Below are 12,616 nucleotides of genomic sequence, written 5' to 3' on the forward strand. Positions count from 1 at the left end.
TTATCCTAAAATGGACAAAGAAGAGGCCTTGAAGGATTTTAGCTGAAGATTGACTTGACTTCTATGCCTATGTAGAGAATGGATTGGAGGGAGGAATAAGACTAGAAGCAGGGAAATAGCTAAAAAGGTTATTGTAGTAGCACAGTGGGGAGATTCTGAGGGCCTGAATTAGTGTTGTAGCACTAGGAGGGCAGTAGACAGTTTCTTAAAGGCTAAAAAGGTAGATGAGACCACTTAACAAGGCTCAATAGTATTATTGAAAGGTAATAAGAGATTAATTTAGCAAAATGACTGTGAGGATAGAGAAACAAGTAAAATAAACAAGAACTGTAATAGAGAAGAACAGAGAATGTGGGCCTCAGAATTGTTCAAATATTAACATAATTATGAAATTACTTATTTTCCCTGTAATGGATCAGTTCTTCCTCTGTGTTCCTACTGAAGAGTTTATATCCCTGTGTAGTATTTACTCAATTCTGCCTTATACGTTATATGTTTGGGGTTTTTTGTAGGTTCTGGTGTGCATTCCTTTTTTTTTCTTTATTGATTACGGTATTACATATGTGTCCTTTTCCCTCATTGCTCCCCCACCCCTCAGTCATGTCCTCACCCCCGTGGTGTCTGTGTCCATTGGTTAGGCTTTTATGCATGCATACAAGTCTTTTGGTTGATCTCTCCCCCTCACCCCACACTCCCCTACCTTCCCTCTGAGGTTTGACTGTCTGATCAATGCTTCTCTGTCTCTGGATCTGTTTTTGTTCATCAGCTTATGTTGTTCATTATATTCCACAAATGAGTGAGATCGTATGATATTTATCTTTCTCTGACTGGCTTATTTCGCTTAGCATAATGCTTTCCAGTTTCATCCATGCTGTTGCAAATGATAAGAATTCCTTCTTTTTTACAACAGCATAGTATTCCATTGTGCAAATGTACCACATTTTTTAATCCGCTCATCTGCTGATGGGCACTTAGGCTATTTCCAAATCTTAGCTATGGTAAATTGTGCTGCTATGAACATAGGGGTGCATATATCCTTTCTGATTGGTGTTTCTAGTTTTTGGGATATATTCCTAGCAGTGGGATCACTGGGTCAAATAGTCCCATTTTTAGTTTTTTGAGGAAACTTCATACTGTTCTCCACAGTGGCTGTACCAGTCTGCATTCCCACCAGCAGTGCACGAGGGTTCCTTTTTCTCTGAATTCTCGCCAGCACTTGTCATTTGTTGATTTGTTGATGATAGCCATTCTGACAGGTGTGAGATGGTACCTCATTGTCGTTTTGATTTGCATCTCTCTGCCTTATATTTTGGATAGTTATTTATGTGTCTGTCTTCTATTAGGATTGTAACTTCCTTGAATGCAACAACCATAATCTTTTTTATATTTTATATGTTGCTGCTTTGTGCCTTTTCATATAGTTAAGTACTTGAATGTTTCTGTGGGGTTTTTTAAATATACAAAGTGGATTGGACTTATATTTTATTGTGGAAAGATTCTTAGAGATTTATTTAGTCCAACCCCATTATTTTACATTATAGAAAAGTGAAACCTTTAGGCAGTGATGGCGAACCTATGACACGTGTGTCAGCACTGACACGCGTAGCCATTTCTGATGACACGCAGCCGCTGAGGTTTATTAAATACAATTATATATAACAATTATACATTTATGTTATTTAAACTATAAATATCACGAAATAATGTTTTTTCCTCAAAGTGACACACTACCCGAGTTATGCTCAGTTTTTTGGCGAAGTTTGACACACCAAGCTCAAAAGGTTGCCCATCACTGCCTTTAGGGGTTAAGTGATTGCTTAGAGTTTCTGGGCTACCACTCTAGCATTTTTTCCCATCTATAAATTACTAAGTAAAAAGTCAAGAAATTAAGACAACTAATCTAACCTCACCATCCTAATAAAGCCTCGTTTCCCCCCTTAAATTTTGGAGCACTCAGTCTTCTTGCTCTGGATGGAAGAAACACTAACCTTTGTCATTCTCTGACTGAACTACTGTCAGGACTCTTCAGTCTCCTGTAATTACCTGTACCATGTAATTTCTATTCTCTTTACATGATGGAAGCCTCGTTTCTGTAGTGCTCCATTCTCTCCTTTAGGGGCAAGTTGTTTAATTCAGGTTAAGAGAATAATACTTCTTGCATCCAGTAGTCAGAACTACTGCCCCTGACAATATCTGTTTGGCTTTATCATTGTACCAGCATGTGATTCTGCCCCTCAGCACATGAAGAATGTACAGATCAAAACGTTAAATCTTCATTGGGCTGAAATATTTATTTTGGGAAACATAATGTATTAATAAGTATAAAATGGAAATAATTACAGACCAGTTATTTGGTATGATAGTTGTACTATTGCTGGAATTAGAAAGCTTTGTGTGGAGATTTCAACATTCTAATTATCCTCTAAAATGGAACCTTGTTATCATACCTGGGCTTCTACTGAATTTGTACCTTCTCCAGGTCTTTTGTCCTTGTTTCAAAGATGGGATAAAATTTTCTAAAAATATGTTCCCACCAAGATTTCATTATTAGCATTCATCTCATTTTTTAGACCTACTCCAGGTACTTTCCTTTTCAGAACTGTATGTTGTTTTTCCCCCCTGTGTAGTGGATAGACCAGACAGCTGCAGCCACACAGAAGAAGGCTTTCCATTCAGCAGGATCAGAACCAGAGTTCAACTCATATCGGCACCAGTTGCGAATCCAGGATGAAGAATTTCAGGAAGGCTTTGATGGTGGCTGGTGCCTCTCTATGCATCAGCCCTGGGCTTCTCTGCTTGTCAGAGGGATTAAAAGGTAAGAACAGAAGTGAATCTTGACAGTGAGAGATTTTACAGTGACATCAAGTTGATTTAGAGTTATGGATTAGAATTTAGTTTCCCCAATCTAGTGATGATTTATAATATTCTTTAGTACATAAAACTTTAAGCAATATATTAATGTTACTGACTTGATAATAGTTTTTTGTTTTCTTTTTTACTGAATAGCTTTAAAAAACTGAGGTTAAAATGGCTAAGGATTTTAGTCATAACAAACAATAGAATACCAGTTTTTTTAAAAATCTTTGTAGGAAGTCTATTGATAAAACTTCTCTTGGTGCTGCCTTTGTAATAAGGCACTCAACTTTTTAATGGTTTGATCCTATTTGAAATTCAAGGTTTTTAATATTTATTAATTTAAGACATTAGCCTCTTTGCTTTTGTTTTTCTTTCATTCATCTGACTATCTGTCTATCCATCCAGCTAATCTATCTGTCTATCTGAGTAACCATATTGAGAAACTATTTTACCACAAATTCCTTTCCTACAAAAATTGGGAGGAGTAGTGAGAAATATAGTAGAGCTATAATAGAGTGGAGTTGTTGTACCTGTTAGTGGTGATAGTAATAGCTTATAATTCCATGGTTTCATATGTTTCTTCTCAATTCAATTTTTAAAAATAGTTTGGTATTTTTCTTTTATAAATATAAGTAGAAAATTGGAAAATGCAGAAAAGTGGCTAAAAATGGGAAAATACAGAAAAGTAGCTAGAAACAGCTACTGTTAGCATTTTGGAGTGTATATGTTCTTTTTCCTATGCAAATTGTTATATAGTGAGGTCATAATATGTATTTATGTTTGTGTTTTTCTTCTTTCACTTGTCATTACAACATTTATTTTTCCTTTTTTATCCAATTTTATTAAGATAAAATTGACATTTGCCCTGGCCGGTATCTGGGTACTGAGAGGTTGCTGGTTTGATTCCCAGTCAGGGCACATTCTTGGGTTGCAAGCTTGATCCCCAGTAGGGGACGTGTAGGAAACAGCTGATCAGTGATGCTTTCTCATCAATGTTTCTCTCTCTCTCTTCCTTCCTCTCTTTCTAAAAAAAAAAAGAAAATCAATAAAAACATTACAAAAAGATAAAATTGACATACAACATTGTATATGTTTAAGGTATACAACATAATGATTTGATATACGTGTATATATCGCAAAATGATTGTCGCAATTAGTTTAGTTAACATCCATCACCACACAGTTACACATTTTTGTTTTTTTTTCTAATGGCAACTTTTAAGATCTATTCTCTTAGCAGCTTTCAAATATATATAATAAAATATTGTTAACTATAGTCACCATTTTGTACATTATATCCCCACAAGTTACTTATAACTTGAAGTTTGTAACTTTTAACTACTTTCCCCATTTCCTTCTGGCAACCACCAATCTGTTTTCTGTGTCTATGAGTTTGTTTTTTTTTTCACATTCTACATATAAGTGAGATCATACAATATTTGTCTTTCTCTGTCTAACTTATTTTATTTCACTTGGCAAAATGCCTTCAATGTCTATCGATGTTGTTGCAAATGACAGGATCTTCTTCATTTTTATGGTTGTGAATAATATATCAATATGTATATAAACATATATATCATATCTTCTTTATCCATTCATTCATCAATCCATGTCTTGGCTATTGTGAATAATTCTGCAGCGAATATGGGAGTACAGATATCACTTTCTTCCTTCTTATTTATCAGAATTTTATATGCCTGGCAGTGTCCTAACTCATAATGGGATAATACTTTGTATTTAAATAACATTTTACCATTTTCAAAGAGGTAGCTTTATTAAATAGATTGGGGCAGTATTATTACAATCTTGGACAAATGAGGGCATTTAGGCAGGCAAAGATAAAGTAGCTTGCTTTGAATTCCAAAGTTAGTTACTAGTGGCAGGAATGGAACTAGAGGTCAGGTTTTAAAGTGCTTTTTCCACTCACTGTGTAAGAGTCATTTTTCTACTTTACTGAAAGAAAATTTGTTATCAATATTTAGGAACAATCATTAGTGCTTTGGTGTTTTCGTGATTAGTTGTGATTTCCCTCCTTCATTAAGTTGCATTACCGTTTTTCCCCTCCTCTTGAAGGTCAGGCTTTCCTGCTTTGTCTATCTGCGTCATAGTCCAGGTGTGTTGTGCTGTTGGAGCAGGTGTGTAGGACTCTGCTGCTGCTCCAGGGCAGCCAGGCCTACAGGTGTCTGTTTCCTCATTCGTTCTCTGCAATTAGGTGCCTTCCCTTTTTAAAGTAGAAAACTAGACAGCTTGTTCTCTGCTGAGGGAATCAGAATGTTTACATTTCTCTTATCCTATTTTGGATCTGTTTATTCAGATTTTCTCACTGCAAAGAACAGGATGAGCAGCATCCAACCCACAATCACTATTCCCACAGAAATAAAGTGGGTGTTTTTGCTATGCTTGTGAGATAATTTCCCCAGTAGCCCTTAAAGTTATTTGGTATAGAGGGAAGAAATATATTGATTCATTCCTCATTTACTGAGTACTTACTTTGTGCCCAGCAGTCTTCCGATTCATCTACATTGGAAAACTAAGGATATGAGAATATCCCTTTTTCCCATTCTAAGAATAGTATCATAGGGGTATATCATCTAGGTACTTTATTTTATTGGTATGAATTAAAAGAGGAATATCTTTTTGTAATCCTTGGAGTAATGAAATTCTCTGGAATGCGTTCTGTTATTCCATTTAAAGATTCACACTAGTGAACAGGTTATTTAATTACCTGCAAAGAACATAACCTTTTATAAAATACTTGGAAAATATAAATGAATGTGGTGGCAATTTAAAGAGTAAAGATTATAAACATTTTTATTTACTTAAATCCTTTTAAATAACAATTATAAAAGTAACTATTCTTGAGGAATTATATGTGGGTGAGAATTTTTCTGTAAGGTTAGAGAACAATTGACAAATCTTTCAGGGAAAAGGTTAGCCTTTGACTCAAAGAAAGGCACAGATTTCCATTTTTGTGGGACAACTTGGATACCTTTAAAATAGAAGATTTGGATTGTAAAAGTCCCAAGGCTAATGAAAGCCCCCAGTCTGAGTTATAGAGATCATATTTTAAAAAATAGAAGCTGAGAGAGATGAATTGTCCTTGTTCTGATAATAGGAATAACTGGGGAAAGAGAACACAATTCATACTCAAGTGAAGCATATTGTGCGAGAATTATTTTCCACAAAAAATACTCCTCTTGCTGAGGTATCATCTACAGATCTCTTTGTTCAACTGGATAATTTATGGTATATTATGAGATCCTCCAGGACACTAGAATTTAGATTCTTCCTGATAAATTTATATTTGTTTAAGGGTGGAGGGCAGAAGTTGGTACACCCCTCACAGAGGACGACTTTGGATAGCAGCCACAGCCAAAAGACCCTCCCCTCAAGAAGTCTCAGAACTCCAGACTACATATCGTTTTCTTCGTGGGAAAGGTAACAACCATATATTCTCCTTTTAGTCTTACTTTATTGAGAGAAGTCATTGACTTTCACTTCCTTCTTCCTATGATTTTTTTTTTCTGAAAGTATGAAAGTGACTTTAAACTTTGTGTATTTGCTTGTTTAGTGGCAGGTCATAGAGAGCTGTTGAAGCATTAATTTGCCAAATAGTGCAAATAAAAATTTTAGTTCTCAATACCAGAAATCAACCAACTAGTCTTACTTTGTTTTGTTTGTTTTTAGTCCTCACCTGAGGATATGTTTTCATTGATTCCAGAGAGAGAGGAAGGGAAAGAGAGAAAGGAAATATCGATTTGAGAGAGAAACACAAATTGGCTGCCTCCTATACACACCCTTACAGGGGATCTAACCTGAAACCTGGGTATTTGCCCTGACCAGGAATCAAACACGAAACCTTTTGGTGTTTGTTGTTGATAGTCCAACTGAGCCACACTGGCCAGGGCAATCTTAGTTTTATCTGAGAAAATTTTATCCATAGTATATTTACTATGATAGTAAAATGACTGCTATAAACTCTGGGATCTTTAGATTGGGAAGAACCACAAATAAGAATTTTTATCGGTAGTGACCCAAATAGACATCTGCTGTTGGATTTGGACATATCAAGGTTGGTTGACTTAAGTAGTGTATTTTGACAATCACCCTCAGCACACTAAATTTGGATCTTAAAATACACTTCTGACCCTTAGGTTTCTTGTTTTCCTTCCTTTTATTCAGATCATACAGTTCTTTTTAAGATAGAATGAGAGGACAATTACAGACACACCTATAAAAGGTTTTTATTTATTTATTTGTTTTTAAAGATTTTTTATTGATTTTTAGAGAGAGAAAGGGAGAGGGGGAGAGAGAGAGAAATATTGATGTGAGAGCAATATCCATTGGCTGCCTCCTACACATCCCCACCAGGGATTGAGCCTGCAACCAGGGCATGTGCCCTGACCAGGAATCGAACCAGCAATCTTTTCAGTGCACAGACAACACCCAACCAACTGAGCCACACTGACCAGGGCAACAACTATAAAAGTTTTTTAAAATTCAAGCTCTGTGGATAGAGCGTCGACCTGAGGACTGAAGGGTCCCGGATTAGATTTCAGTTAAGGGTACATGCCCGGGTTGTAGGCTCAATCCCCAGCGGGGGAGGAGGCAGCCGATCAATGACTTTCTCTCATCATTGATGTTTCTGTATCTCTCTCCCTCTCCCTTCCTCTCTGAAATATATATATATATATATATATATATATATATATATATATGCACTAATAAAAGAGAAATATGCAAATTGACCGTCACTTTGTGATGCCCACCAGCCAAACAGGAGTGAGTATGCAAATTAACCCAACAGAGTAGGTGGCGGCCCCACCCCTCCAACCGCTCTGGGCCTCTGGGCAGCAGGCATGCAGGCGTGGAGCGGCTGGGTGGGGTGGGATGCCTGCTATGAGGGGGATGGTAGGGGGTGGAGGGAGCTACAGGAGCGGTGCTCTGGCTGGAGCAAAGACTGAAGGTGGTGGCCAGAGCGAAGGCCTGGGTCTTGGGTGCTGGAGGAAAACCGGTGCTGGCAGCCAGGGGAAGGAAGGCCTATTGCACGAATCTTAGTGCAACGGGCCTCTAATATATATATATATATATATATATATATATATATATATATATATATATATATATGAATGAAACCAAGCTTTGTTTTGGTTTCGGAATCAAAAGTACATGTTTCTATAAAAATGTATTTCTGTTTTGACTGATATAACTGGCTTGTTTTAAATTTGTGTGTTCTGACATTCTTAATTTTTTAAAAATATTGATGGGTTTTCTCTTGACACCTGTAGCTTGTTTCCAAAACCCTTCATCACCAAACTCTAGTCTGATCCAGATGAGTGTAGTGGAATTGATTTGTTTGAAGTGAAATTGTGGGGTCTTTGAACTTCGATGGTGTGCGGGTAATTTTCCTATAGCTTAAGATGTGGAGAGTGGACTAAACCAGCCACTCAATTTTTTTAAAAATATATTTTATTGATTTTTTTACAGAGTGGAAGGGAGAGGGATAGAGAGCTAGAAACATCGATGAGAGAGAAACATCGATCAGCTGCCTCCTGCACACCCTGCACTGGGGATGTGCCTGCAACCAAGGTACATGCCCTTGACCGGAATCGAACCTGGGACCCTTCAGTTCTCAGACCGACGCTCTATCCACTGAGCCAAACTGGTTAGGGTAATTTTTTTTGCTAAAATATCAATAGTTGAGCCAAATAAAAACCTCATTGTTTTCCTTATGTCTACATATAGATAATAGAGAAAGTGATTTGTTGATAATTGAAAACAGATTCGTGAGTTCCATGGTCACAAAAAAGGAAATTTAATCATTCTTTATTCTTGATTCAGATGTGGAATTTCCCAATGACTATCCATCAGGTTGTCTTCTGGGCTGTGTGGACCTAATTGACTGCTTGTCCCAGAATCAATTTAAGGATCAGGTGAGTAAGAATACTTCTCTTGGACAGATGCTTGCTTCGCCACTATAACTGACCTATATAGACCCTTCAACACAGGATATCCTGATGATAATAAGGTGCTAGCAACTTAATTTAAACATGTGAAGAGAAACTTAATTAGGAGATATTAGGGAGAGAAAAGACCAGGGTAAAAACAGAATAAGTATGGTATAGTGATGCTTTGATTTCTGGTATATGGAGAATAGGTACGTATACATTTCTGCATAAAAAGCTTTTGCCACAATCCAGATAACACATATAGGATTCTCATCCCTTAGTAAAAGTTCACTGCTTTTGGTGAATAAAGCTTCCATTATCCCTTGAATTATTTCAGTTAGGTGGTAGGAATGATAGAATTTGTTATTACTTATTCTGGAACATTTGGTCTGGGCCAGAGAATTCATGATAAGCAAATGTTTGAACTCTGATTGCCTGGACTGTGACAAGTTTGGTGTGCATGTGTACATATGTGTGTATTTTGATCAATTTAAGATTGAACTGACATAACTAAAGTACATTTTTGAACAGCAGAGGGAGCCAAAGGACTTTAGCTTAATTGGGAAACTTGAAATTTAGAGCCTTGTGTTTAGATTCAGACTAGAGAAATCCAAAATCAGAAGGATCATCCTTGAAGCATGAAGAGTTTTACCTATCAATATGGGGTTACTGTACTTTAAATCGTTACTTTAAGCAGTAGGGCTTCTACCACTGTGCTTAAAGTGTTCTTTAGCTTCGTTTTTCTCAGTAAATTCTTTGCTTTCCTGACTTATTTGCCTTTCACTAGTGTTATTACTGTCTGCATTTTAAAAAAACACTATTCCTATATCACCTTCTCTATCCTTTCTTCACATATTTTAGCCAGTAGTTATTATCTCTCTAGTTTTCTGCCTTTCATTTTCTTGTGGATCGTCTTCTCAGCCCTTCTCTGATTGCTTTATGTATGTGAATACAATGCATGTAATTTGGCATGAATTTTACTCCTGGCCTTTCCCCCCCCCCCCCCCCCCCCCCCCCCCCCCGCTCTTAGCACTGATCTAGATCTACACAAAACCACAGACATGTGGAGGCTCTTCATTTTTCACACACTTGTGCCTGTCCTATCCATCTAATGGGCCCTTTGCCCATTTTTTCAGTGTCATTTTTTTACTCTATCCTTTTTTTTTCCAGTTTAGAAATAATGTAAGAATCCCTTATATTGGTGTAGGGTTTACAATTTTAGAGACTCTCACAGTCATTAACAGCGTAGTATAACTTTTCCTCTTAGGTTATTTGCATTCTAACAAAAATAACCAGGAGCATCTGGCAGTGTGGATGGTGGTTTGGCAAGGAACCCACCTTTACTTTCTCATTTGCCAATCAAGCAAACCACCACCTGATACAAGATCAAATGATTTATAGCCAGTCTTCTTTTTGCCACAATTTATGTAGAAAAGGTTGGAAAACTATATTCCTAGTCTATGGAATTAGAAATCTAATTAACAAAATATCATTTTGGTTTCTCCAGGTTACCTATCTTTCAGGGTAACATAATACTCCTATTCTGTCTTTTATCCTGAGAATGCTGAAGGTAGCTTATAGAAGTGTAGGAATCCTTTCATATGTTTCTAGCTGGAGGTCATGGCAACTCTCCTTATGAATTTCCCTAATGTATGACATTAGAATATCTCAAAATGCCAGAAGCCTCTAAGCTTCATTAAACACAGTAATCCCATGCTTATTTTTCCTATGGTCAGCTTTTCTGTGGCTTTTCCCTTTTGTTTCTATTCTGTGTTTGAAGGTAGCACATGAATGTATTCAGAATTGGTATTATCCCTATTTGATGATTGTTTATCAAATAAGGATCTTACAGCTTTTAAAGTTGTAGCTTTGGTATTTGGCTGCTTTTGGAAAATGTCTCAAGCACCATCGGTAACCTACCTGTCTGTCTCTCTTTGAGCTAGGGTTCTATGATGTACGAAATGTAATTGCCTCGTCTGTTTTACCAACCTTATTCTCATTTCTGCAAGAATGAATTGAGAGTTTAGGAATAATAACCCTACACTAGCATTTCACAAACTATTCCATGGCATAGGTGTTCTCTGAAAAATAGCGGGGGTAGGGAGTTGTGAGGTTTCCATGAGCATATACATTTGGAAAATGTATTTGGATTAAATAAATTTATTTACTGAAAAACTCAGAGCCCTTAATATGCTAGTGTGTATTATGACTCTCTGATGTAACTCTCTGATATATCTGGTAGCTATAACTTGCAGTGTTCACAAAACTTTTTGACCACATTTCTGCCCCTTCTTCTCCCCTCCTCCCCTCAAACACTCCCTATTTGCATATTCAGAACTAGTATCTTGTGGTGTGTAAGTTTTGGAAGTGCTAGTCTGGGTATGTTTGGTTTTCTCTCATCCTCATAGATCAGCTCACTGAGGGAGAATCGTCCAAGAGACACTTTCCTGATTTAAGTCTTTCTGCATTTCCGCACTCATTTCTCATCACTCAGCTAAATTGCATTTTCTTTGAAAACCCATGTGGATATACTAATTTTATTTCAACTGAAACCAATCTCCTATGTGACTTGGCCCACATTTTACTTCTCCATCTTGTTCCTAACTTTTCTCTTCCCCAAAGAAACTCAGTTACTTACTTCCTGACCTTAAATTCTTGGCCTTTCTTTGATTAGTTAAAATATACTAAGCCCTCACTATTTTCAGCATAGTGTGATCATTTAGTTTAAAACAAAAACACAGTTAAGGTTTTATTAGTGGTTGTTAAAAATCAAGTGCACTACACTAGAAGTGGCTTTAAAATATGTGCTAAAAGTGCTTTCCCCTGAGCTAAGAATTCATCTTCCTTTTATCTTCTAAGAATAGTATGGTTGGCATGGCTGATTTGTACCAGAAAAAGAATCCCACTAGACCTTCATCCCTCTTAAGTAATAGCAGGAGATCAACCTAGACAAGGTAGGAGTGCTACAGAAATCACTGTAGGCTCAACTCAGGAGACTGAGGTAGATGAGAGCCATCTAGTTAAAACTTTTGTATTCCCCTGGAAGGAGCCCATGCCGTTTGCCAGCGTTTTATCTGCCAGCAGCAGATGTAAGCTCTCAAAAACAGCAGGGAGGATGTTAACTGCAACAATGCATCAAGGCTGCGGTTTGTAACCTCAATAGTAAGGCAGTTAAAACTTTTTTTTTAAACAAAGACATTTTGATTGCCAAATCCATAACCATTAGCAGCTGTGGTTTGAACAGTTCTCTAGACTTAACAAGTTTTCAGACAAAAAGTTGAGCTGGTGGCTTTTGTTTCTATGTGTCTGTGTTATGTTTGTGCTATTTATATCTCTGCCTTCAATAGAAAATCAGATTTGTCTGAAATCTCCAAGGTCATTGATTATTCAATTTCTTCTGTACTGAATCCATTCCTCTCCTGCCAGTTTACTGACCCTTTATTCCATTTGATCTTATGGGTTTTATAATAACCAAGACCCTTTTTTTTTTTTTAATCCTCACCCAAGGATATCTTTTTCCATTGATTTTTAGAGAAAGTGGAAGGGAGGGAGGGAGAGAGAGAGAGAAACATTGATGTGAGAGAGACATCCATTGATTGCCTCCTGCACTCGCCCCCAGCAGGGCTGAGGATGATGAAACCTGCAACCCAGGTACCTGCTCTTGATCTGGAATCGAACTGGTGACCCTTATGTTCCCAGGCCAATACTCCAACCACCAAGCCAAACCGGCCAGGGCTCAAGGAATTGTGATGAAGCAGTTCTGCTGCTGTGTGCCTATATAATTGCATTAGCAATAGAATTGCAATCTTCCA

At 37.2% G+C, this 12,616-nt stretch overlaps 1 protein-coding gene across 1 annotated transcript in view; it reads left to right on the top strand.

Moving 5' to 3' along the window:
* TRIP4 (thyroid hormone receptor interactor 4) overlaps nucleotides 1–12,616 on the top strand; it is a 78,919-nt gene that overhangs the window by 42,625 nt on the left and 23,678 nt on the right. The window contains exons 9-11 of the mRNA XM_079767787.1: nucleotides 2,628–2,815; nucleotides 6,170–6,294; nucleotides 8,698–8,789. Of these exons, the coding sequence (XP_079623913.1) occupies nucleotides 2,628–2,815; nucleotides 6,170–6,294; nucleotides 8,698–8,789 (405 nt within the window). The remainder of the gene's footprint in view (nucleotides 1–2,627; nucleotides 2,816–6,169; nucleotides 6,295–8,697; nucleotides 8,790–12,616) is intronic.

This window comes from Cnephaeus nilssonii (genome assembly GCF_951640355.1).
Source record: "Cnephaeus nilssonii genome assembly, chromosome: 4".
NCBI lineage: Eukaryota > Metazoa > Chordata > Mammalia > Chiroptera > Vespertilionidae > Cnephaeus > Cnephaeus nilssonii.